This window comes from Euprymna scolopes, chromosome 18, assembly GCF_053919585.1.
Source record: "Euprymna scolopes isolate OS-2025 chromosome 18, ASM5391958v1, whole genome shotgun sequence".
In the NCBI taxonomy this organism is placed as follows: domain Eukaryota; kingdom Metazoa; phylum Mollusca; class Cephalopoda; order Sepiida; family Sepiolidae; genus Euprymna; species Euprymna scolopes.
The window spans coordinates 17,008,111-17,032,110 of record NC_136499.1 but is presented as its reverse complement, the minus strand read 5'-3'; the positions used below and the strand labels follow the sequence as shown (position 1 = coordinate 17,032,110).

Here is a 24,000-nt window from a genome sequence, read left to right as displayed (position 1 = left end):
ATTAATACTGTGAGCTTCTGATTTTTGCCCCTCAACTACTACTCTTATGAACCTATCAGAAAGAAATGATTTAATAACTGAGAAGACATTTCCAGCTATACCATAGCTAGAGATCTTGTGAAGTAAACCTTTCTGCCTTACCCTATCAAAGGCCTTAGATATGACAAGAGCAATTGCCCTAGAAAGGTTGCCTCCGTCGAGAGATTTGCTAATCATATGAGATATAACTGTAAGCACATCTGCTGTAGATCTAGCAGAACGGAAACCATATTGAGTGTCACTAAGAAGGTTATTTTTGTTGAGATGGTTGATTACTTCTGTATTTAACACAGATTCCAGCAACTTACTCATGACGCACAGGAGACTTATTGGCCTGTACTGAGAGGGGGATGAGCGATCAACTGAATTCTTAAATACAGGGCATACTGATGAGATTTTCCAGGGTGATGGGAAGCTATTCTCCTTAAGACAACGTTTAAACAGTTTTGTAAGTATGGGCGCTAGTTCTGGTTGAAGTTTTTTGAGTACTATAATTGGAATACCATCAGGGCCAGTTGCTTTACTGGAATCAAGGTTGTTGATTAGCTTGGCAACATCACATACAGATATATGTATATCACATAGCATGTTTTCTGATACAGGAGGAAATATTGGGGGTTGGCGGCCTTGGTCGCAAAGGCTAGAATTAGCTGCAAAGTTCTTGGCAAAGAGTTTGGCTTTGTCTGATGCTGACGAGATTACCTCAGGTCTATTGATAATAGTTGGGATAGAGCACACGCTTCTGTTCAGGATTCTGTTTGCTATTTGCCAAAACTGGTGGGAACCAAGCTGCTGCTCAGCTATTTTGGACTTGACAGACTGAGCATACACCTCTCTTGCATTCTTTATTACTTTCTTACAATGGTTGCTGGCAGTCCTGAAAGCGGCTTTAGTTTCCATACATCTATTACGTTGGAAGCAGTGGAAAAAGTGATTTCTGTGCACAATGACAGCAGCACATTCTGGAGAAAGCCATGGCTGACTGTTAGGTTTTTGCTGGAACTTTTTCGAGGGTATGACACGGTCTATACCTACAATTAACCATTCCGTCAGGTCTGATACTATAGAGGACACATCCTTTTTAAACATGGAATGCAGAGGTAGATCCGATATAAATGTATGGAAGCTAATTGATACAACAGAGTGGTCGGAAGATCCAAGAGGAAGCAGAACAGAAACTGAACATAGTTCAGGGCAAGTTGTGAGAAAAAGGTCTCGTAGATTCACATACTGGCCGTCATTGTTGGGCACACAGGTGGGTTTGTGAATAATCTGAGTGAGGTCATAGGCAATGGAAAAATCATGACAGAACCTCCCCTCATCATCGGTCTTGTTTGAGTGTGTCAACCATTCGACGTTGTGAACATTGAAGTCTCCACATACGTGAATGTTAGCTGAAGGATAAGCAGATAGGACTTGGTCACTTTTCTCAGATATGCTTTTAAAGATAGTAACTCCGCTGTTGTGGGGGCGATAGAGAGTAAATATAAATGCAGTAGTGTGAGCTAATGCAACCCAGAAGCACATATAGGATAAGTTAGGATCTTCTCTGGAGATGTCCCTACCACATGGAAAGCCATCTTTAATATAGGCACATATTCCATGCCCATGGCGATCTTGGGGGTCAGATTTAGAAGTTAAGTTAGAGTATCCTTTAATTGCAAACTCTTCTAGGGAAATAACCTGTCCAATGCCAGTTTCGCTTAAAAATAAAAGATCTGGTTTAGTCTCCTGTAATTGGGTTTCAACCTCTGGAAGGTTAGAACGTAGACCCCTGATGTTGGAGAAGGAGACATGGTAGTAGGAGTCTACGTTTGAAGTTGGAGAACCGGGTTTAATGGTGTATTTTTTCTTGAAACTTGTCATGATGAAATTTTGGAATTTGTAGACTAGATCGTCAGATTTACTTAGAGCAGGACAGAGAGGGGAAACTGAGAGGCCCCACCAGAAGCTACTGCATGGTGCAGAATCCATTCACCAAATGGCAATACAGCAGCCCCAGTACTTTGCACCTGCTGATAGGACAGCCTCCTTAGTGGTTAATCCAAGGTTCGGGTCCCTAAATATCAGGCGGATAACGTCAGCCCAGATAAAATGTTTACATCCAGCACCCTTACTAGTGACATGGCTACAAGGATAGACATAGAAACAGGAAATTTCCGCCATTTCTGCCAACTGTTCACGCAAAATACTGCCAACCTAGAGAACATCCAAGGATGGAATAATGTTGCCACATCTGGGCAGGAGCTGCTAGAAAGAACTTGTCCTGCCTTGATAGAGTTCAGAATAGACTTCGTAGCCTCGTAGAAGATGTCCTTTTCTCTTCCCTGCAACCTCTATCTCACAGAAGAGATGTTGCGAGTTTGTCTCTGATGTATCGTTATTTTCATGGAAAGTGTTCGACTGAATGGTCCCCCCTCGCCAAACTTTCACAAGAAACACTCGTCTAGCTGAAAACACTATCAATAATTCCTCCCACTCTTTATCTGTGGCTAAACCTAAAGGTACATTCCATGAACAAAGCTTCTTTCTTAGAACTGCACGCCTGTGGAATTGTCTTCCATTTTCCTGCTTTCCGGCTGACTACAATATGGTTGTCTTCAAATCTAACGTAAATAAGTTCTTGATGAGCCGTTCCATATAAGTTAACAAATTTACCGAACTTTCATTACTAATGATTACTATATTGTCCAATTTCTACTGTACACTCTTTAACCCTTATCCTTGAGTGGCATCTTGGCCTTGATAATGTGGTGATACCTGTGTAAAAAACAAAACAAAAAACCCCGTTTTGTCCAATAATTAGTGTTTCAATTCGAAAACTTAACACGCATAGTTAAAAAAAACAAAAAAAACAAAACGCATTTCATTTATTTCTGAAAATGAAAAATAATGAGTATTTTTGCCACATCTGGGATGGTGCATCTACCACTAGTCTTTCACGCTTAGAAACTGTTAAAAAAAAGAGTCTCAAATCTAATAGGCCTCACACTATCGACCAACATCCAACCCCTGTCCCATCGCCTCAATGTCGCATCCCTGTGCCTGTTTTAAAAATACCTCAATGGATCATGCTCTGATGAACTCATAAAATTTGTGCCCCTTGAGGTACGTACCCCCCCGTCCCCGCCCCCCGACTAACATGTCAAGCAGCAAAATCCCACTCTTCACTGTTGGTACATTGATGCCAGAAAGCTTTTTCTTTAATAGTTTCTTCTTTTTGACTGTTAGATTTTGGAATTCCCTTCCTGTTTCTTGCTTCTTTGACAGTACTATCCTGAAGAAGTTTAAACGTAATGTGAACAAATATCTTGTTACTCAACTTCTCACATAGTCAACTCGAAACATGATCCCAAATAGTAGTCCCTTACGTTCAAGCGGCAATTGACTGGAATATGACGTCAACAGCGAAATTATGCTGAGCAACAGCTCGGATTAGCTGCTGTCTGGCGTTACATGCTGATCAGCCAATCACAACACGGAACGATGAATTGCAACGAGGTGGCAGCGCGCGCCTAGCAGACGACTTTTGGATAAATATTGGAAGAGGAAAAATCCTCCAAATCCATCAGTTGTTACATGCAAGTCATGGACAGTACCAACATAATGAATCTTTAAAACCTTCTCTTCTAATTTAAAAACAAAAACAAACAAAAAAATCTTTTTTATAAAAATACTTTAAAAAATACTTGAAAAAAAAAAAAAAAGAAACAAGGTAGTTATGCACGTATGTTACTGTGCTGGAATAATAACGTTATTATTAAGAAAGCCATTCTTAACATGAAGAGGGGTTGGTGTTTTGTAATTATTTTGTACTTTCACCTAACAATTTAATAAAAAAAAGATTCATAAAACTTGAAATTTAACTTGAAAATACTATTTAAAAAAAAGTGCATTTTGTTTCAAGTTCCCTTGACAAAAAAACAAAACAAAACAAAACAAAACAAAAGCAAACTTTAAAATATAAAAAAATTGCACAATATATTTGAAAAACAAACAAAAATATTCTTTGAACCTTTTTTAAAACATTTCCTTAAAATTATTTGACCCCCCCCCACCAAATTAATTTTTGCTTCTAACCTTTTCGTGATAGTTATTATTAAAAGAAAAAAATGAATAATAAAAACACCAAATTGCGGTAGGTCGTTTTTTGTTTTGTTTTTGCTTTCTACACTTTAGATTTATTCATTTTGCTATTTTCTTTTACGTCGTTTATTGGCGACGCTGCTCGACATAATCTGTTGACGCCATGTTCTGATAAAAGTCGAGCAAACGCTGACGTCTATTTCACAATATACACCAATACCAAAATATCGAAATAATAATAAAAAAATATTCTGGTTTACCTTGTATGTCGTAGCATTCAGCAATTAAACTTGGCATTTTTTCCGTGATATTACATTCTGATTTTAAAAATTCTCGCTCCAGATTATTTAAAAGAATGAGATCGGCTTTGAGCAGTTCGGGTATCATAACACCAACAGCATCGATGCTGCGCAGAATCCCCCGGAAGAACTTTGCCAGAACTTCGGCCAAGAGAGAGTTTTCTATCAGATTCTTCAGATATTGTTTGGCAATATCAGACATTAGCTCCCGGGGACGAACTTTGGAACCGGTTAAATAACTCTTCAGTTTCTTTTTGATCTCTCTTTTCTCCATATCCACGCTACCCAAAGAACAGATTGTGTAGCCGATGCTGCTTGAAACGTTTGAAATATCGTATGAATTGACTCTGTTGAAATAGAAAAACAAAAAACAACAGAAAATTAAATAGCAGAATGTGCAATATATACATACTAGACTTAATCACATTAAAAAACTAATAAAAGTTATAACTAGGGCTATGACAAGAGAATATTCTTTTCATTATTCTGACTCTCGAGTATATATCTTATGTTTTTAGATAGCGTGATGCGGTTCTCGATCAATAAACTGTGTCGGATATATACTCGAGAGTCAAAACAATGATAAGAATATTCTCTTGTCATATCCCTAGTTATAACAGATTGACTTAGGAGGAGTGCTTCTATGTCAAAATTGATGGTTGAATAAGGTTAAATCTATATATTATTTAATTATTGGAATTCTTTTGAGATGAGTAATTTGCATATTTTATTTATCTCATCTTTTATAGTTGTTGTTTAACGACGCTAACAACCTAACGAAGACCAGAGGAATAGTTGGTCGAAACGTCGTTAAACAACAACTATAAAAGATGAGGATAATAGTCTGAAAATAAATAAATGAAATATTGTTAAATTTGTGTCATTTTTTTTTTGCATTAAATATTAATTCCTATCAACCCTTAACTGTATATTGAACGGATATTATAATACTTAGTTCACTGCACCTTATCAAGACAAAGGTCCATAAATTTTTTTTATTTCATCTAGATCGGTACAGTAGTTTCTGAGAAAACTTCTAGAATAGATGTTGTATTATGGTGAGTAATTCTTGTCAAAATATGCATTGAACAGATACCATAATACTTAGTTTGCTGCACCTTATCATAACAATGGTCAATAAAAATTTCGGCCAGATTGTTAGAAATTTTCTTACACTTTTTGTTTATAGAAAAGAACAATCTTTTGCAGCAGAACAACCAATAAAGCAATTAAAAACCAACAAGCTATTGGATTCAAAAACAAATTATATTTAATCAGAATTACAAACACAATAAAGACTAACAAGCTGCATGTGTGTGGTCTCCATCTGGTGCTGCATGTGAGATGACACCACAAAAAATAGTGAAGAAATGATGAATGTGAGAAGTGTGAAGTGCCAACATTGCCTTCACATTTTTGCCAAGTTTCAGAAAAATCTAATGAATGGGGCAAAAGTTAATGAGTAAAAAGTGTCATTTTTTGCAATTTTGGGGCATTCGTGACCCCTTTGGAGCTCCTGGGAACGCCGAATCCCAGTGAAAATGGACAAACAATGCAGTTTCACGCCTTAAGACATGTGTATTTGAATTCAACACCATGAAAAACCACTATATAGACATACATATCAAGTTCTTGAGTAATATGAAAAAAGAGCTCCAAAAACGCATGTGTTTTATAGCCCCAAAAGTCCCAGAAGGATGCGAACCAGAATTTTGCCAGGGTCACCCATACTGAATTTATATTAAGAACGTTGGCCTCCACATTTTGACCAAGTTTCAGTAAAATCTAATGGATGGATCAAACAATATGGGGCAAAAAGTGTCATTTTTGGCCATTTTGAGGCATTTCTGACCTCTTTTGAGCCCTTGGGGACGCTGAATCCCAGTGTAAATAGATAACGGTGCAGTTTCAGGCCTTAACACATGTATATATAAGTTGATCACCGTGAAAAACCACTATAGAGTCAGACATATCAAGTTTTTGTTGAGAAATATGAAAAAAGAGCCACAAAAAGAGGCGTTTTTAGCACTGAAAATCCCCGGGGACGTGAACCAGAATTTTACCATGGTCACTTATGCTGGATTTATATTAAGAACAATGGGCTCCACATTTTGGCCAAATTTCCAAAATTTCCAATGGATGGACCAAAAGTTATGGGGCAAAATGTGTCATTTTTGGCCATTTTGGGGCAATTTTGACCCTTTTACAGCCCTGGGGGCGCAACGGGTATTTTTGTAAAAAATTATTTTTACTGTGCACGTCTATTTAATGAAATACAATTTGTGGCAAAATTTCAGAAAAAAACTAATAGATGGTTATCTAGCAATAGTCCGTCCTAACGGACGCATAGACACCACTGAACACATAGGTCCCCTTCTGATAAATCGGGGGACCAATACTTCTGCCAGTTTGAAGATTGGTAGTTTCCAAAACGGTTGTTCTTTTTTGTTGAAAAAAATTAGGTAATAGAGGTGAGGAAAAGTGTTTTCCTTCCTTTCAGTAAATTCTTTTCTTTTTGAACTCTGCTTGTCCACAAGGTTCTTTTTTAGCTTTTATATATATAGTCTCTCCTCAAGTAATAGTGGGTGATTTGCATAAAGTCACTTATGCAAATTGCCCTAAAAAGTCTTGTTAAGAATATTTCCAACAAGATCAGTCTAGCAGTTTCTGAGAAAAAGTAGACCGGACAGAGAGAGAGACAATTTTTATATATATATATATATATATATATATATATATATATATATATATATATACACACACTTTTTTTATTTGTTTTACTCAACTATTTATATGTCGCTGTACATTCATGAGTATGTTTCGGTCAGCCAGTTACTTGTAACTGCAGACCTCTTCATGCGATATTAGATTACAGACTTCACTTTTGTACTAGTCATGTCGCCTAAAGAGGTCTCTAGTTACTTGTAACTGGCTGACCGAAACATACTCATGAATGTACAGCGACATATAAATAGTTGGGGACCCAGAGTTGTGCACCAGAAAAAAGCTTCACATACCTACCGACAGTAACTTAGTCCATAATACATTGTAGTTTTGATTGCACTGTAAAGAATCTACTGTTGATTTTATTAAATTATTTTTATATAATGCCTTGAATTGAAGTGCAACATGCAAAAACTCAAGTATCATGGTTCATTTGTGCTCTAAACAGAAACATTCATTTTGATCTCGCCCGTTTTATCAAAGAACCTACTGTTACTTTTTGTGCTGGGACTTTCTACTTGTGTGGCGACAAAACTCCTTAAATGCACTTGTGATGCTAGGCTGTATAATGGTGTTAGCTTTGGTCAAAATCGGACTGTAATCAGATATTTTCGATTATTGATTTTTGAGACTTATTCGATTCAATATAATAGCTATCTAAGAACACTCCCAGACACAAAGTACATTCATGTGAAATTTAAAAAAGATTTGCCTAGCTATTTCAGGGTCCATAAGGAACTCTCTCTCTCTCTCACACACACACACACAAATACTTTTTATATACAAGTAGATGGATTTTATATTCTACGTCTATACCCACATTGTCACTTTCAGTTTAGTATTATTAGACTGGGTTAATTATCAGGAGAGATGTAATCTCTTAATCATTAAATTACTCTTGATTAAAATCAAACTTTTATAATTTCGTTTAACTGCCTCCAATTTCCACTTGATGCAGAGATGAACAAAGAAAGAAAATCTCTCCGTTCGTCTCTGTACCAAGTGGAAGTGGGAGGCTGTCAAATCAAACTGTAAAAGTTTTATTTTGATAAATAAATGCATGTATGGGTGTAGACTGGGTCAATATTTATGAGAGATGGAAGAAAAGTTGTATTCTCATGAATGGGTGATTAGGATGTTTCGTACCTGTTGAGGACGTTTATAATTCCTTTTGGCTTCACAGGTTTCTTGAATGATTGCTGCAGCTGATTGACAACCTTTCCTTTATCACCGGCCAACATGTCTGAAGAGAAAGAAAGATGAGCGATGAAACAAGAGATTCGCTTTAAATACAATCCACATTCTATTGCCAACGAACTTTATTTTCTTTTGAAATTAAGAGTTTGTCACAACTGACAAACTGCAGACACTTGTGCCCCACGACATAGACCCCCCCCTCGACAAACCCGACAGGCAGCTAAATCCCACCCCCACACAGTAGAGATCCGTAGATGTAAAAGATCTTTCGACTCCAGTAGTTTCTTCCCCAGAACCGCTAGACTCTGGAATTCCATTCCAGGTCCCTGCTTCCCTAACTGTACTGACATGCAGAAGTTCAAGTGTAACATGAACCGACATCTTGCTGCCCAAATCCCAACATAGTGTCCCAGCAGTTACTGCCCCTGATAGTAGCCCCCTACACCAAAGTGGCAATGGGCCTTGTTTTTGTTTGGGGTGAAAATGTAAAAAACAAAAAAAAAAAACACAAAAAAAACAAAGTAAGAGTTTGTACACAAACGAACGCTACCTGCTTTAAAAACAAGCCGAGCATGCGGGATTCCCCTCTACGAGTGAAAAATTTACTTTCACCATGACTAATGTTTGTGCAAAATTTCGAAAAATCCAAGACGTGGTTATTGAGAAAAGTACAAACAAATGAACAAGATTGAATTACTAGGTCCAATCTCTCCTTCGTCAGGAAACCAATAAAAGTTTGTTTACAAAATGAAACTAAATAATTATGCAAATTTGCTAAACATTTTAGTTATAGCCCATTGATTGAGTGCTTTATGCCAAATTAATGCTTGAATATGGTCAAATTAGTACTCGTTTTTGCATTAAATACTAATCCTTATAAATACCAAACTGCCCATCGAATGGATACCATAATACTTGGTTTGCTGCACCTTATCATAATAAAGGGTTATAGAAAATATCAGTCAGATCAGCCCTGTAGTTTTCTTGAAAACTACAAGAGTAAATGCGGTATTATGGTGACTGGTCCCTATTTATCCCTTACTACGCATTGAACGGATACTATAATACTTAGTTTGCTCTACAAAATACAAAATTTCAGCTAGATTGCACCAATACTTTCTGCAAAAAAATGGAATGGACAGGTAAACAGACAGACAGAAAGACTAAGAGAAATATAATAAAGATTATCAAACAATTTATCGACAAGTGGGACCCATGAAAATTCCACAGTTGTATATTTCTGGTAATGGAGATTTATCTTCGAAATCCTAGTAAGAGCTTGCAACTATGGACGTTCAGTGCAAACAAAGACCCATGATATTATTATAACATATTTTGATGAAACATATACTACACTTTGATCCTAGCATGAAGGCAAAGAAAGCGTATATTAGTTTGAGTTTCACGTCTGACACGACAGATGTAATTTAAAAAAATACTTTTTCTTTTCATTAGACTAGCAGGCTGCCCGACATTGCCCAGTCGTAAAATTAGATTAAATGATATATATTTTAATTTATGCAAATTTCGTATTTATTATTATAGAGCCAATTCTATCGATTCTTATATTGTATTCAATATATACAGTAAATGATTTCAAAAGTAAAAAAAACAAAAAAAAAACTTTAGTGCCATCAATTTCTTTTAAAAACTTTTGAAATCATTTACTGTATATATTGAATGCAATATAAGAATCAATAGAATTTGCTCTATAATAAATATGAAAACTGCTAAGGAGTCAACATTGGAAAAACACACTTGACTTTGGCAGAGGTAAATAGACTATTTTCTGAAAATGCATACATATACATTTTTATCTTGAGGTCAATTAATTTTTAGCAGCTTTTATCCATCTGGCCAAACATTCAGTGGTCGATTATTAAGCACTTCAGCTTTTGTTGATATCATCTGAGCTATCGCCAGATGGATAAAAGCGGCTAAAAATTAAGTGACTTCAAGATGAAAATGTATAAGTATGCATTCTCAGAAAATAGTCTATTTACCTCTGCCAAAGTCAAGTGTGTTTTTCCAATTTGGACCCCTTAGCAACTATTTTTACCGGCTAAAAACCGAATCAAAAATGTGCGACAGGTCCAAATACTCTTTATATCAAGTGTAGAGAGGAGTCCCTTATATATATATATATATATATATATTATAAGCTCTATTTTCTTTTTCGGTTTTATTGAGCTTTTACTTCTGGTTGAGATTACTTTACTTGTAAATATTAACTCTTTAATATTTATAATATATTTTAAGTTTACCATTTTGATTACCTTGGTAAACTTATTGTAATTTTTATATATATATATATATATATATATATATATATATATATATATATATACACATACACACAAATATTTCCGTGTCATAGAACGTTTTCATATTAAATTCTATGCAATTATGCAGAATGTATAAACTATGCATAAATAAAATTCAGTAAAATGATGAAATAAAACAAATCATTTAATAAGAAACCATAAAAAATGAATAAATAATTAATTAATGCTCGTTTTTCAAAGGAATATACAAATTAGTTAACTGTCATGTAGTCGCTCACATATTAATGGCTGAGTATATTAAAAAGTTAATTTTAATAATTTTTAAATAGAAAAAGTAGACTTTTAGTTTCAATGTCAGTGCGAGAAAAACAACCTTAACTTTATAGGTATATAGATATATATATAAAAATATGTCCGTGTCCTAGAATGTTTTCATTCTAAATTCTATGCAATCATACACAATGTAGAAGCCATGCTTAAAAACCTTTAGACTGGGCATACCACCTAGAATCAAAAATCACAAAGGTCGCTCCCCCAAAGGAAGAATTCAAAAGAACGGTTCCTCAAAAGGAAACCCAAAATGAGAAAGGGGGTGCATACCAATGAAGAGGCAACTACTCCTAAAGACTGAAGAGAGAGAGAGATGCTCCCAAAAGGACAGTTCCCTCAAAAGGGGAACAAACCCGAAAATAAAGCAGATACAAAGCCAAACACAAGAACTTTCAGGGAACTCTGCTATCCGGAGCAATTCAAAAGAAGTCCCAATAAAAAGGTCGGACTCCATAAACGACACATAGAGCAAACCATCAGGAGGGTTTGCATGGAGGAAAACTGCAGAGAAGAAACTGTCCCTGGAGGAAAGCAGTACATTGAAGGCAATGTACTTCAGCAGGTGCTGATGATGAGGAGGAGGAGGAGGAGGAGGTGGTCAGTGAGGAGGAGATGCATATGAACTCACTTCTCCCTGGTTCATTCAAGGACAAAAAAAAAAAAAGCTTTAAGAACAATGGGAAGGAGATGGCCCCATCCCTCATTGAGTAGGCACCACCATCAACAAAACACACAAACACACAACCAACTCTCACCCACAGAACAACTACAGTAGAACCCCGGGATATGGCATTAATCTGTTCCAGGGTTGGGATCGTAAAGTGAAATCGCATATTTTATACAGTCCATATTAAAAATTAGTAACAAAATGAAGTACATTATATAATACACATGTATATAATCAAATAACATTATAAATGATACCGTAAGGTAGGCAAATACCACAACCAGGGTTTGGAAAAAAATTGTATTCCACATCGTACCATGAACAAAACCATATCCCGGAGCCACCGTATCCCTGGGGTTCTATTGTACAAACAAAACACCTACCTCAACTCTCCAAACACTTGTTTCTACACAAACATCAGAAGCAAAACATGCCCCCACACCACACACACTAGAGCAGACCCCCCCCCCCAGACACTAATCTTGATGAACTGGGAAAGAAGAGCAGTAAGAAAAAGGACAAAACCCTCCCCTTCCATATGGAGAGGGATATGTGTAAAATTGACCCCTGTCTGTTGGTAGAGACCTGTCCCTTAGACAGAGAATAAACTTAAAATCCTTAGCAGATATTGAAGACCCATCCAATTTCTCGTAGAAGTAGACTTTTTATCATGTCTTACATTTAGGCTATGGCCCGTTTGAAGTTAGGAAATAGGCCTAAACTAGCTAGCTACTGGAAGTTGAATACCTTCTTGCTGGAGATACAAGACTTCCGGGAACAGCTAGTGTTACTTTTCAAGAGGAATTTAGAGGGGGTGATTACCGGGAGTAAGTAGTGGGTTAGGATGAAAATGAAAGTTAAAGCCTTCTCCATCAAATATGCCCAAGCGCTTTGCTCTAGATAAGGCCAAGAAGAAGAAGAAGCAGACATTGCCAGAGGGGGATACTGTTAGCATAGAACTAGCTAAGGACGATCTTCGATGTGAGGTTAGTGAGTATTACGAGGGCCAAGTAGTTAGGGCTAGGCTAAATAAAGTTTCCAACAAAGCCATAAACTCCGATTCAGACGAGCAGAAGAAATCCTCTAGTCATGGCTTGGATAAGTACATCACTAAAATCAAGCACCTGAATGGACTAACCTTAGAATCAACTTGGGAGATCTGTGAGGATTTTGAGAGAATTTGGAGAGCATTTCGAGGAGAGCTTCACCTAACTGTTCAACCTCTCAGTACATGAGTTTGGCAACGATTTGCTCGACTCCCCTACCTTGAGTGATTGGTTGCAAAGTTAGGGTTATCACCAGGACTTGATCGTCTGCCCTACAAACTGTATTCGAGGCTGTCACACATGTTTATACCGATTCTAGCACATGTGTTCAACCATTGGTCAAGTCACGAAGGGAGTGATCACATTGTTGAAGAAACGGGACAGGTAGAGTGAGGAAGAACTAGACAATTACAGGCCCATAACACTGCTAAATACAGAGCTAAAGATTTTGGTCAAGATCCTAGTGATTCAGTTGTAGGGAGTTATCAAAGAGTTGACCAAACTCAAGCAAAACTACACTGTGAAAGGGAGGTTGACTCAAAACAACTTGCATCTAATCCGTATGATCCTAGAGAAAGGGATAGAAGACAACACAGAAGTCACAATGATCAATTTAATTAGTCCAAAGCTTTTGATAGAATCGACCATCGTTTCCTGGCATCTATTTTAGAGACTGCTAGTTTTAAATCAGACTTCCACAAATGGATCTCTGTTCTGTACCATACACCAACGGCAGAGGTTCAAGTCAATGGAAAGCATTCACAATCCTTTGCTATCTCCCAGTTGATACATTAGAGCTGTCCGCTGTCATCCCTATTCTACATCCTTGCATAGGAGCTGCTAAGGAGTGAAGAGGCAAGTTCAGTCCTGTGTGGAATCGCATTGCTTGGTGGATCGTGAGCAAGGGTCTCTGTGTTTGCTGATAACATCACCGTCTTTCAGAAGCCTGCTTCTGAAACCCCAAGCCAGTGACAAAGGCGCTTATACATTATGAAACAATCACAGGGGTTAAAATCGACCATAGCAAGTCAGTCGGTCTGTAGTTTGGTACCTGGAGCGGTGTCACCACCCTTCCAGTTCCTTTCTGCTGGATGGATGGCTGGGTTCGAATCCTTGGTGTGTTGTTTGGACTGGGTCTCCAGTTTGAAAAGAACGATCAAAAGCAGAAGTGGCCATTAACTCTTGGCTTCAAAAGAGACTTTCATGAAAAGTTAGAGCGGAGATGTGTGCCACTTACATCTTCCCCTCATCCTCTACCGGTTAGTTGTAATGCTAAGAGGGGCTACTGAGGAGTCGCTTAGGAGCTGCTCTGTGGGCATCTGGAATAGCCAAAGAAGATCTGCTATGAATGGAGTTTGGCGCCAGGTTCGATTAATCTCAACAACTCTCAGTTCTTGCTTACCTGATGACTGTCCTGGAATGTATTGCCCCTCGATGCCAGGCAACATAGTGCTAGAATAGTGGAGACACCTGATTGTCCTTGGTGTGGTTCATTCGAAGATGAAACAACTGAGCACGCTTTCTTCAAATGCCCCAAACTTTGACAGTACGTATGTCAGTAAGGTGACGGCTCATATCGATCCTGAGCATCTTCACCTGTTAAATGTTTCCTAAATTATCGATGTCAGCCCACCATGCGACAGGGAAACACAGATGATGTTTCTCACAATCCTTGCCATAGCACAGATGGTGGCATGAACGTCGCACCTGAGGGTGGACCAAGGGATTGAATCTTTTACTGATCAGAAACTGATCATGTTCTTCAAGCACCAGCTGAAGGTCAAAATCAGATGTGATAGGAAAAGATTACATTCCTCAGAGTTTGAAAAAGTGTCAAACTTGTGTGAGAGAAGAAGAGTCAAGTACGAGTATGTATCCCTGCCTGAGCATGGCAGATGTGATTCCCAACCCTTTTGGACCCCAGCCCTTTGGGTAAGTTTTAAGTTTCTAACCTCTTAGCTAGTTGAGTGAATGTGTTTACCCCTCTCTGGTAATAGAAAGCATTCAAAATGTGGAACTCTCTTCCATTTTCCTGCTTTCCAACTGACTACAATAAGGCCGTCTTCAAGTCCAATGTAAACAAGTTCTTGATGAACTGTCCCTTTAAGTAATCCAATTTACCAACTTTCCAATACTAACGATTACTAGGATATCGCCCCATTGACGACCGTACATTCATTAACCCTTATCCTTGAGTGGTCTCCAAACCTTGGTAAGTGGTGACTCCTTTGTAAAAAAAAGAAAAAAATGTACATTTCTCATTTTCATTTCTTTCGTCTCTGGTCTTTCTATCCCATTTGCACTCATTTTGGAAGGACTCCACCCACTCCCCAACTCTCTCCTCCTTTTTTCTTTTCTCCCACACTTAAATCCCACCTCTACTTAGAGATTGCCCTGCTTGTTTTTGTTAAACCGGAAAACAGCAGGCAGTCTATTATTTAGAAAAAGTTAGGAAGACCTTACTAAAAAATTTTGTGCCCCCCCCCTCAGTCGCCAATGAAATGTAATCTCTGTATATATTTATGTTTCTATAAAACTTTTTCAAATTTGAGTTTACCTTAAATAGGACAGCCCCTGGAGTGAATGTGATACTGTGGTAACTGAGATGATTTTAATTCAGAGTAAGATAGACAATTTTACGTATTTATGATATTCTTTTCATTGTTTTGGCTCTTGAGTATATATCCGTTAATATCTTATATGTTTTTATATAGACTGATGTGGTTCTCGGTTGATTGACTGTGTCTTACTGTGTCGGATATGCACTTGAGAGTACAAAAAAATGAAAAGAATATTCTGTTGTCACATATTCATGACCGAGGATGACTGACGACACCCATTATACCCACACTTTTGATTGCCCTTGTGCCTAATTTGTTCAATTTGTAATTTTTTTATATTTTGTGCAAATAAATATTTGAATGTCAGAGCATGAAAAAAAAAAAACAAAAAAAAAACACTAAATTTTATAGGTATGTAGATTTTCAGCGATCAGGCGATCCCATCTTTAAAAAAATATTTGATGGCAAGTCATATAACTTTCGTACAAACATGCCAATGTCTCAGCGTATTATTTTATAGATACACAAAATTTTTCTCCTTTCACTTAAATCATATTTTGAACTGTGATTCGATTTAATTTGTATTAGTATTTAAATTATCTCCCTCGCTCGAATTCCAAAAAATCACGTAAATTAAGCAAGTAATTTTTTTTTTATATCAGGTTGACAAGAAAGTTCTTGCGGTTTTTAACTTTTAAATTCAGATGAACATATTTTGGCTCAAACAAAAAGTTATTGATCGAAACAAGCAACATCAGAATCAACACACTTTTGCCAACGCAAAACAAATGTATTTATGCCAGTAAAAATCTTGCGTTCTGGTGGCGATGATGTTGCTGAAGGCATTTTTAATATCGGTTTTTGAAGCATTTCTCACGCAAAAAGTTGAGATACTTGAAAATGTGGTAGTCGGTAGGTCAGAGGTCTGGAGAATATGGTGGATGAGGCAGAGTTTTAGAGCCCAATTCGTTCAACTTCTGCAGAGTTAGTTTAGCAACGTGCGGTTGGGTATTGTTGTGGAGGAGAATTGGACCTTTTCTGTTGACTAATACTGGATATTGTTGTCGAAGTTTCTGATGCATTTTATAAATTTGTTGACAGTACTGATCCGCCGTCATGGTTTCGCCTACATTAAAAAAAACTGTAATGAATGAGACTAGTTGCAGACCACTAAACACTATGCATGACATTCCTTTGGTGTAACTCTGGCTTCAAGAAGTGTCATGGAGCTCTGTCGGCGTCTAACCACTGAGCTGAGCATCGCTGGTTGTTGTAAAGAACCCACTTTTCATTGCAAGTCACAACGGGTCGTTCTTGTTGCATAAAAGAAGGGAAGGTGACACTTCATAACGGCGTCTCTATTGGTAGGCGTTCAATTCATGAGGCACCCATTTATCAAGTTTTTGTGTCTTTCCAATCTTTCTCAAGTGGCTGGAAATTGTATACGTTACATCTAATTACGAAGCATGTTCTCGAACAATTGTGCATGGATTGGTTTCAACTAAGGCTCTTAATTGATCGTTGTAAATATCTGCTGGTCAACTACTACACTCATTATCTTCAAGACTCTTGTCACCGCCACAAAATTTCTTAAACCACCATTGTATTGTGCATTCAGTAGTGGTTCCTAGGCCAAATGCTTCGTTGATATTGCGAGCTATTTCAGCAGCTTTTTGGCCTAGCTTGAATTGAAATAAGAAAATTGTGTAAATTTACTTTTTTCAATCTTGTATTAAACGTTCTGAAAAGACATAATTGTTGATTAAGTAAAGCGAAAAACGTTCTTTAAAATGATATATAAAGTAAAGGTATTATGACGAAAACTTATTTGAAAATACATCATTTTCAATCAAAATTAAAATTTCCGCAAGAACTTTCTCCTTAACCTCATATATAAAAAAATATTTTTTACGATTTTAAGCGATTAATGATAAATCGTAGCCTTTACAAGACTGAAAATTATAAAAAAAATCTTGGAAGGTTGTAATGAGTTTTCTCCCTTTGTTTATTTAAGACGGCAGAGTGTCTCGCTCGGCCCTTGCTTCCTCATAAATTTTAAATTGTTCTAGTTAAAAAAAAAATAGTACTTGATTAATTTACCTGATTTTTTTTATATGATATGTTTGTTTCATCATGAGTACATAAATCATACAGAATTATTCTTTTTGTTTTGGTTTTTAATATAGAGGAAATTTCGAACAAGAACTGAATATTTATTAATATATTATATTGTGGACTATTATCCTCATCTTTCTTAGATCTTGTTTCACAACGTTTCGGCCAACTATTCCTCTGGCCTTTGTGAGGTGGTAACCGCGACGGCATAGGAATTCTGAATCTCCTAACTGCATTCTCAGCAATAACTGCCATCCATAGTTGTCGTCTCACCACGTTTTGGCCAAGTAAGCCTCACGCCGGCTTTTGGGTAGGATTGAAACCGCTATCTTCAGACAATTCTCACCTGGAACTGTAGAGATTCAACGTCTCTATCCACTGCGCCACGAGCCCCAAAGGGCGATCAAGGTTGGATTTTTTGGTCTTATAAATTCACGTTTATTTTATTATCTGATCTTATATGGTCAAATCCGTTGCCACCTGACAAAGGTCAGAGGAATAGTTGACCGAAACTTTGTGAAACAACGTCTAAGAAAGATGAGGATAATAGTCTGCAAAAAATAAATGATACTCATCTCAATAATGAATTCCAATTAAATAATATAACTGGAAGGTTTAACGTTTTATTTGGGAACCAATAAATCAGGCTCAGTAGTAAAGATGTAAACGACGACCCTCTACGAGTTGGATTCATTTAACACCTGTTATATAGTGTTATACATAGAAACAGGAATTCGTTTTTAGACTAATATGAATGAGAGTTCACAGACGCATACAACGCTCACACACAAAATACACACACAACCACGATATAAATCACAAACACAAACGCACATACACACAAGCAGGAATTCATTTTTAGACTAATGTGAATAGTAGTTCACACACATACATGTGTGTGTGTTCCTTGTGTGTGTGTGTGTGTGTGTGTGTGTGTGTGTGTGTGTGTGTGTGCATACGAGTGCATGCGTGCATTTCCATACGGTTACATGTGTGTGTGTGTGTGTGTGTGTGTGTATGCATACGAGTGCATGTCTGTGTGTGTGTGTGTGTGTGTGTGTATTCATATGAGTACATGTCTAAGGTCTCTCGTTGCTAGAATTGGTGTTGATAGGGGTTGGGGCAGAGCCTTTTTATCAAAGCCTGATGGCTGACCCTGGTTGGCCTCTGTCATGACTATAGTGTCGCTTCCAGAGGAGAGTACGTTTACACCATTACTAACCTTTTTCTGCCTGGCGCATAAACGGATCGAGGGGTCCTTTTTATCCTGGTTGCCGGCCTGCCATTATGTACGTTTATTTTTACTCATTTTGTTTTAGTTAGTTCCTTATTGTCTATGGATTATTATTATTATTTGGTATTAGAAGCTGCCCTCTATACATAGAGAGGGTGTCCATAACCTTGGATGGCTTGAGGAGATAGCACACCATGTTTAATTTGAATATTTGGTCAGGGTTTACTTTCGCTTAAAAGTATCCTCATGTGAGAACCTCTGACAAACCCTTGAACAGACAGACCTTAGACATGCGAGGATAATATTTAGTAGCAGGCGTTCATATTCCTTTCAGAAGCCTCTCTCTCTCTCTCTCTCTCACACACACACACACACACACACACACACACACACACACACACACACACACACAAAAGCACACACACACATGCACTCGTATGCATATGCACACGCAAACACGGTCACTCATACGCACACGCACATGTATTCATATGCATATGCACACATAAACACGTTCACTCGTATGCATACGCACACACACATGCACTTGTATGCATACCCACACACATACATTCGTATGCACACACACGCACACACATACATGCACTCGTATGCATACGCACGCACACACACACACACACACACACACACACACACACACACACACACACACACACAAGTATATAATAGAAAAAATAAACAAAAAGAAAAAAACGAAGCGTAAGAATTCCCATAGTTTTAATCAGTATCCATTTACATATGAGAAAAAGTTTTTCTCTCGTGTAGCAAAAATAGGTAAACATTCTCACACATAAATACGAGGAATGTTTAGCTGAAGATCATCAGCACTCAGAAAATTATTTCAGTTGAAGGAAAAATCGAGAACAATTCTGAAAAAAAAAAAAAATCATCCCCGTTCAACTTTTTTGATTAGCAAACAATTGTTTCGTTGTTTTGCTTGACAGCATATCAGCCCTTTTCGGGTTATTTTATGCTGAATAATAGAGTTGTTTTGGAGAAAAATTTTTTTGTGCTTATTGAGATTGGCATTGTGCCGTTTCGTATTTTATCTTCTTAAGTCACACCCACACGCACACACACACACACACACACACACACACACACACACACACTGAAATCTATTCACACACAGGTGTTTCTAAAAATTCATTTGCGCGGGCATTACCGCATTCACCCACACCAAACTCCCTGTGGTCAAAAAGTAGGAAATTGTAAAAGTTGTAAAAGGCCCGACGTAGTAGAAGACACACCCCTCGCCAAAAATATGAATTTTTGACCAACCAGGGCTCGATAAAAAAAGATTTCTGACAGTGTCTGGTGCCTCTTTAAGAAATATAAAAAGGACAAAAAGAACTTCTTTCAGCAGAGAGGGAGGGAGAGAGAGAGAGAGAGAGAGAGAGAGAGAGAGAGAGAGAGAGAGAGAGAGAGAGAGAGAGGATGCGGATAGCACGCACGCAGAGCGAATACAGTAGCACACACAACAGGCTGTATCACGCACCAACGAACATTGCTTGACTCTCTCTTTCTCTCATCACGCTCGCAACACATTGTTTATTTCTTTTTCTCTCACACTCTCAATTCCTTACTTTCTTCCTCTCTTCCTTTTGGTACAGATTTCCACATTTACGCAAAAAAAAAAAAAAAAAAAAAAAAAAATTTCTTTTCCTTTTAACGTAAATGAACAAAAGTTTTTTTTACATTATTTAGTAGTATGTTTCTGTTTCATTTATTGTTTAGGGAAATTATGCAAATCCCCAACAGTGCTTATGGCGATAAACAAAAAATATAGAAAAACTTTTATCGTATATTTCTTTGCCACGGAATGAAGATAGTATTAACAAAAAAATCATAATTGATCAAGCATTTTTTTTTGGACAAAGCAAATGTCCCGTTTTCTATCGATAAATGAAGGCCGAAGCCGCTTTAATATTATTCAAATTTTATTTTAAAACTTATATAAGGATTTTTAGCCTGTACCCCGAAAATCAACAGAGATTAAACCATTCCTGTAACGATCCGGCCCCTGTTGTGATCTTGCGGTGGGAGTTTAGTTCTCTGCAGTTCTAAAAAGTTCACCCTCCCACGCTTTGCCTTCTCTCTTTGAGAAGGGGTTAGTTAGTTCATTGTTAATCGCCTGAGGCACTCTCACCGGCGAATGCCGACCGGGTTGCCGAGGCACTTTTTGCAGGTCAGAATGCCCCTTCCCCAGAGTGTTGACTTTTCAATCCCACTTTCCGACCCTGGTGTCGGAGTTCTTGGAGTGGGAGAGAACTATATTTTCTTATATAAAATGAACCTTCTACAAAATTTTTTCATAATTTGAAAAAATTTTTTCACCGAAAATAAATAAATTAAATAAATAAATTAAAAAATAAATGAAAAAATAAATGAAAAAAAAAATACATGTTATGTTAATAAATTATTGTTTGGTTTTAAATCTTACGTTTCACTTGTCAAGATTATCCCCCCCCCCTAAAAAAATTGAAATGAAAATCGGTTGTCTGCCCTTGATTTTACTATCGCTGCTTCTCCCTCCTCTTCATCAACACAGAGTAAAATTATTAAAAAAAAAAACCTACTTGATCAAATTACGTGATTTTTGGAATATTTCATCTTCATTCCGTGACGGGTACAGGCATCATACAGCCTTTTCTGTATTTTCTTTACTTTTAATTGATGCCATAAGTGCCCATCTGAATAAGAACCTTTATGTTTCAAGTTCATTATATCCTCAAATATTTATTGCTCGTGTTTGGTTCTATTGTTTTTGATATGATCCCTAATTTGCATATGAGGGAAATAACTGCTTTAAGAGGAACAAATTGGAGAGAACAGAGAGTCGAGTTTTTGACAGTAAAGAGAAAACATCAAAGCTGAGATTTGTTGGCATGAATTACGGTGTTAGTGAAAAGGAGTTCTGCCAGTTTTCCTTTCGAGATTACAAAGATTTGTTAGTGTTTTTTTTTTGTAGATATGGATTTCTTTTCATTATTAGTGTTAATCACCCCAGAGCGTAAGCGTAATTTCTTAAACCGCCTATAATTGATATCAACGTAACTGCCTTGTTCTTAAATAATCCCAGAATGTAGTCACAAACAACAGGTTAATAGCTATTAAGTTTCCAGCTGCTATTTTTTTTATTCACTTTTTATTTTTATTTTTATGGAAATCGCTCCTGACAAGTTATGAAGCCACTTGATATAAGGAGCTAAAAAACAAGCAAAAAAAAAAAAAAAATAAATAAATAAAATACTACTTCAAGGTAAAAGATGGATAGATTCTGACCCAGAAAAAAAAAACAATTCTTCCCGCTTTCGCTCATGGAATATGGGGACTATAGGACAAAATAAGAGAAAGGGAAATTTCGTAGTTGTCGAAAGTAAACCCAAGGTCCAATTTTTACTGTCCTTAATACAAAAAGAAAAAAAAAAATCTTATAAGATGATTAACGATTTGAAACAGGATTAACTAAATTAAACGTAACTGCATTGTTCTTAAATAATCCCAGAATGTAGTCACAAGTAGGTTAAAAGCCATCAAATTTTTAGCCATCATTTTTTTATTTGGCTTTTATTTTCATTTTTATGAAAATCGCTCCATACAAGACATGAAGCCACTTGATATAAGGAGCTAAAAACACACAAAAAATACTACTTTAAGGTTAAAAAAACAAAAATTAGTCAACGATAAGTGTTAGTTAGATAGATAGATTCTGATTCAGAAAAAAACAATTATTTCCCTTTTGTCAGAAATATCACCCAGAATGTGAGGACTATAGGACAAAATAAGAGAAGGGAGAGTTTTGCAGCTGCCGAATTCAATTTTTACTCTCCTTAATAAAAAAGAAAAAAAAAAAACAATTAGAAACAACATTAAATACTCGACTAAATTGAAGAATGTAAGATGACTTAATTAGAACTTTTCAAATAATGACATTTCTAAATGTAAACTAGCAGATTTCAAAAACTGCATCTATTAATCAATTAAATATTTTCTTTTTGCTAACAGAGTGACACATTTAAGAAGCAGTTGCTAAATCAAATTAAAAGCTGAAATTAATATTTTTATTATTTTTTAAAATTGCATTCCCACCTTCCCCCCCCCCCAAAAAAAAGGCACAGTGCCACTTTGATGTAGGGGGCTACTATCTGGGACATAATTTGCAGGAATACTGTGTAGGGAGTTGAGCAGTAAGATACCGGTTTACATTACACTTGAACTTCTGCATGTCAGTTCAGACAGAGAAGCAGAGACCCGGAAGTCTAGCAGTCTGAGGTAAGAAGCTATTAGAGTAGCAGGCTTTCCGGAATCTGGAGATCTCTATTGTGTAGAGGTGGGATTTTGCTGCTTGTTGGGTTAGTCGGAAGTATTTATGTCGAGGGGATATAAGGGCTTGAAGTTCGTCAGAGTACCTTCTATTAAAATACTTGTAGAACAGGCAGAGAGATACAACATTTTGTCAATTCTCTGAAAGAAAAGTTTCAAATCTCTTACCATGATGTAAATAATGAGAAATGTGTTTATATTAATTACTTTTGACTTATTTTTATTATTGAGGAAGTTATATAAAACCAGACATTTTTAATAGCAAGTCAAGATTTACTGATAATAATACTTGAGATGTTTAAAATTTGTTCGAGGGTGGAAGGTAGAGTCTGAACCATTCAGATGATATGATTATGAGGCTGTCATGAAGAAGATGTATGTCAATCAAGTAGCCAAGTATTTTAAAATCAACAAAAAGTCATTGTTTAGGATAACGTCTGAGGAAATCCATAGCAATGAACATATTGAGAAGCAAACAGTGCCGTCTCTGCTCGTGAAAAGGGGCTTATTGAGTGCATCAAGATGATGAGATGGTCCCACCTAATCAAATTTGCTGAAACCAACATAAGACCAATGAAAAAAAAAGAAAGACTTTCCCATGATGCTTATGGCCTACATAAAGCCAGAGGTTGTCAAAGCAGGATTCAATTGCACAAACATCTGCCCTCTGAAACTGAAAAGTCAGCCTCATGTCACTGCTCAAACAGAGCCCTCCACATCTTCTTTCACACCAGCTTCTTCAGTGTTTGCACTGCTTCCCCACTCCAGGACACTCATTTTCAGCTCCCTCTTTAGAACATTCATGCTCAGATACGACTGCTTCCTTGCCGATTTCATCATCTTTGTACAACTCATTGAGAGACTTCTTCTCCAGAAAACTAACTCCTCAATTTTTGATCTGCAGCAAGAGTGAGATCAGCTTGAATACGATTCGGATATGGCATCACATACAGTGCACCAGCATCAACAATTTGAAAATTTTTGTTGCTACTGCCCTCATGCTGAATGGTCATCTCCTACTATATAATGCCAGTTGGGTGACATATAATCGTTAGATCCTCCTACTTCTC

General features: G+C 36.9%; 1 protein-coding gene across 1 annotated transcript in view; it reads right to left on the bottom strand.

Annotated features, from left to right (window-relative positions):
• LOC145297506 (uncharacterized) overlaps positions 1–24,000 on the bottom strand; it is a 236,946-nt gene that overhangs the window by 19,102 nt on the left and 193,844 nt on the right. The window contains exons 9-10 of the mRNA XM_080143406.1: positions 8,295–8,391; positions 4,386–4,771 (exon numbers count right to left, since the gene is read on the bottom strand). Coding sequence (XP_079999532.1) covers positions 4,386–4,771; positions 8,295–8,391 — 483 coding nt within the window. The remainder of the gene's footprint in view (positions 1–4,385; positions 4,772–8,294; positions 8,392–24,000) is intronic.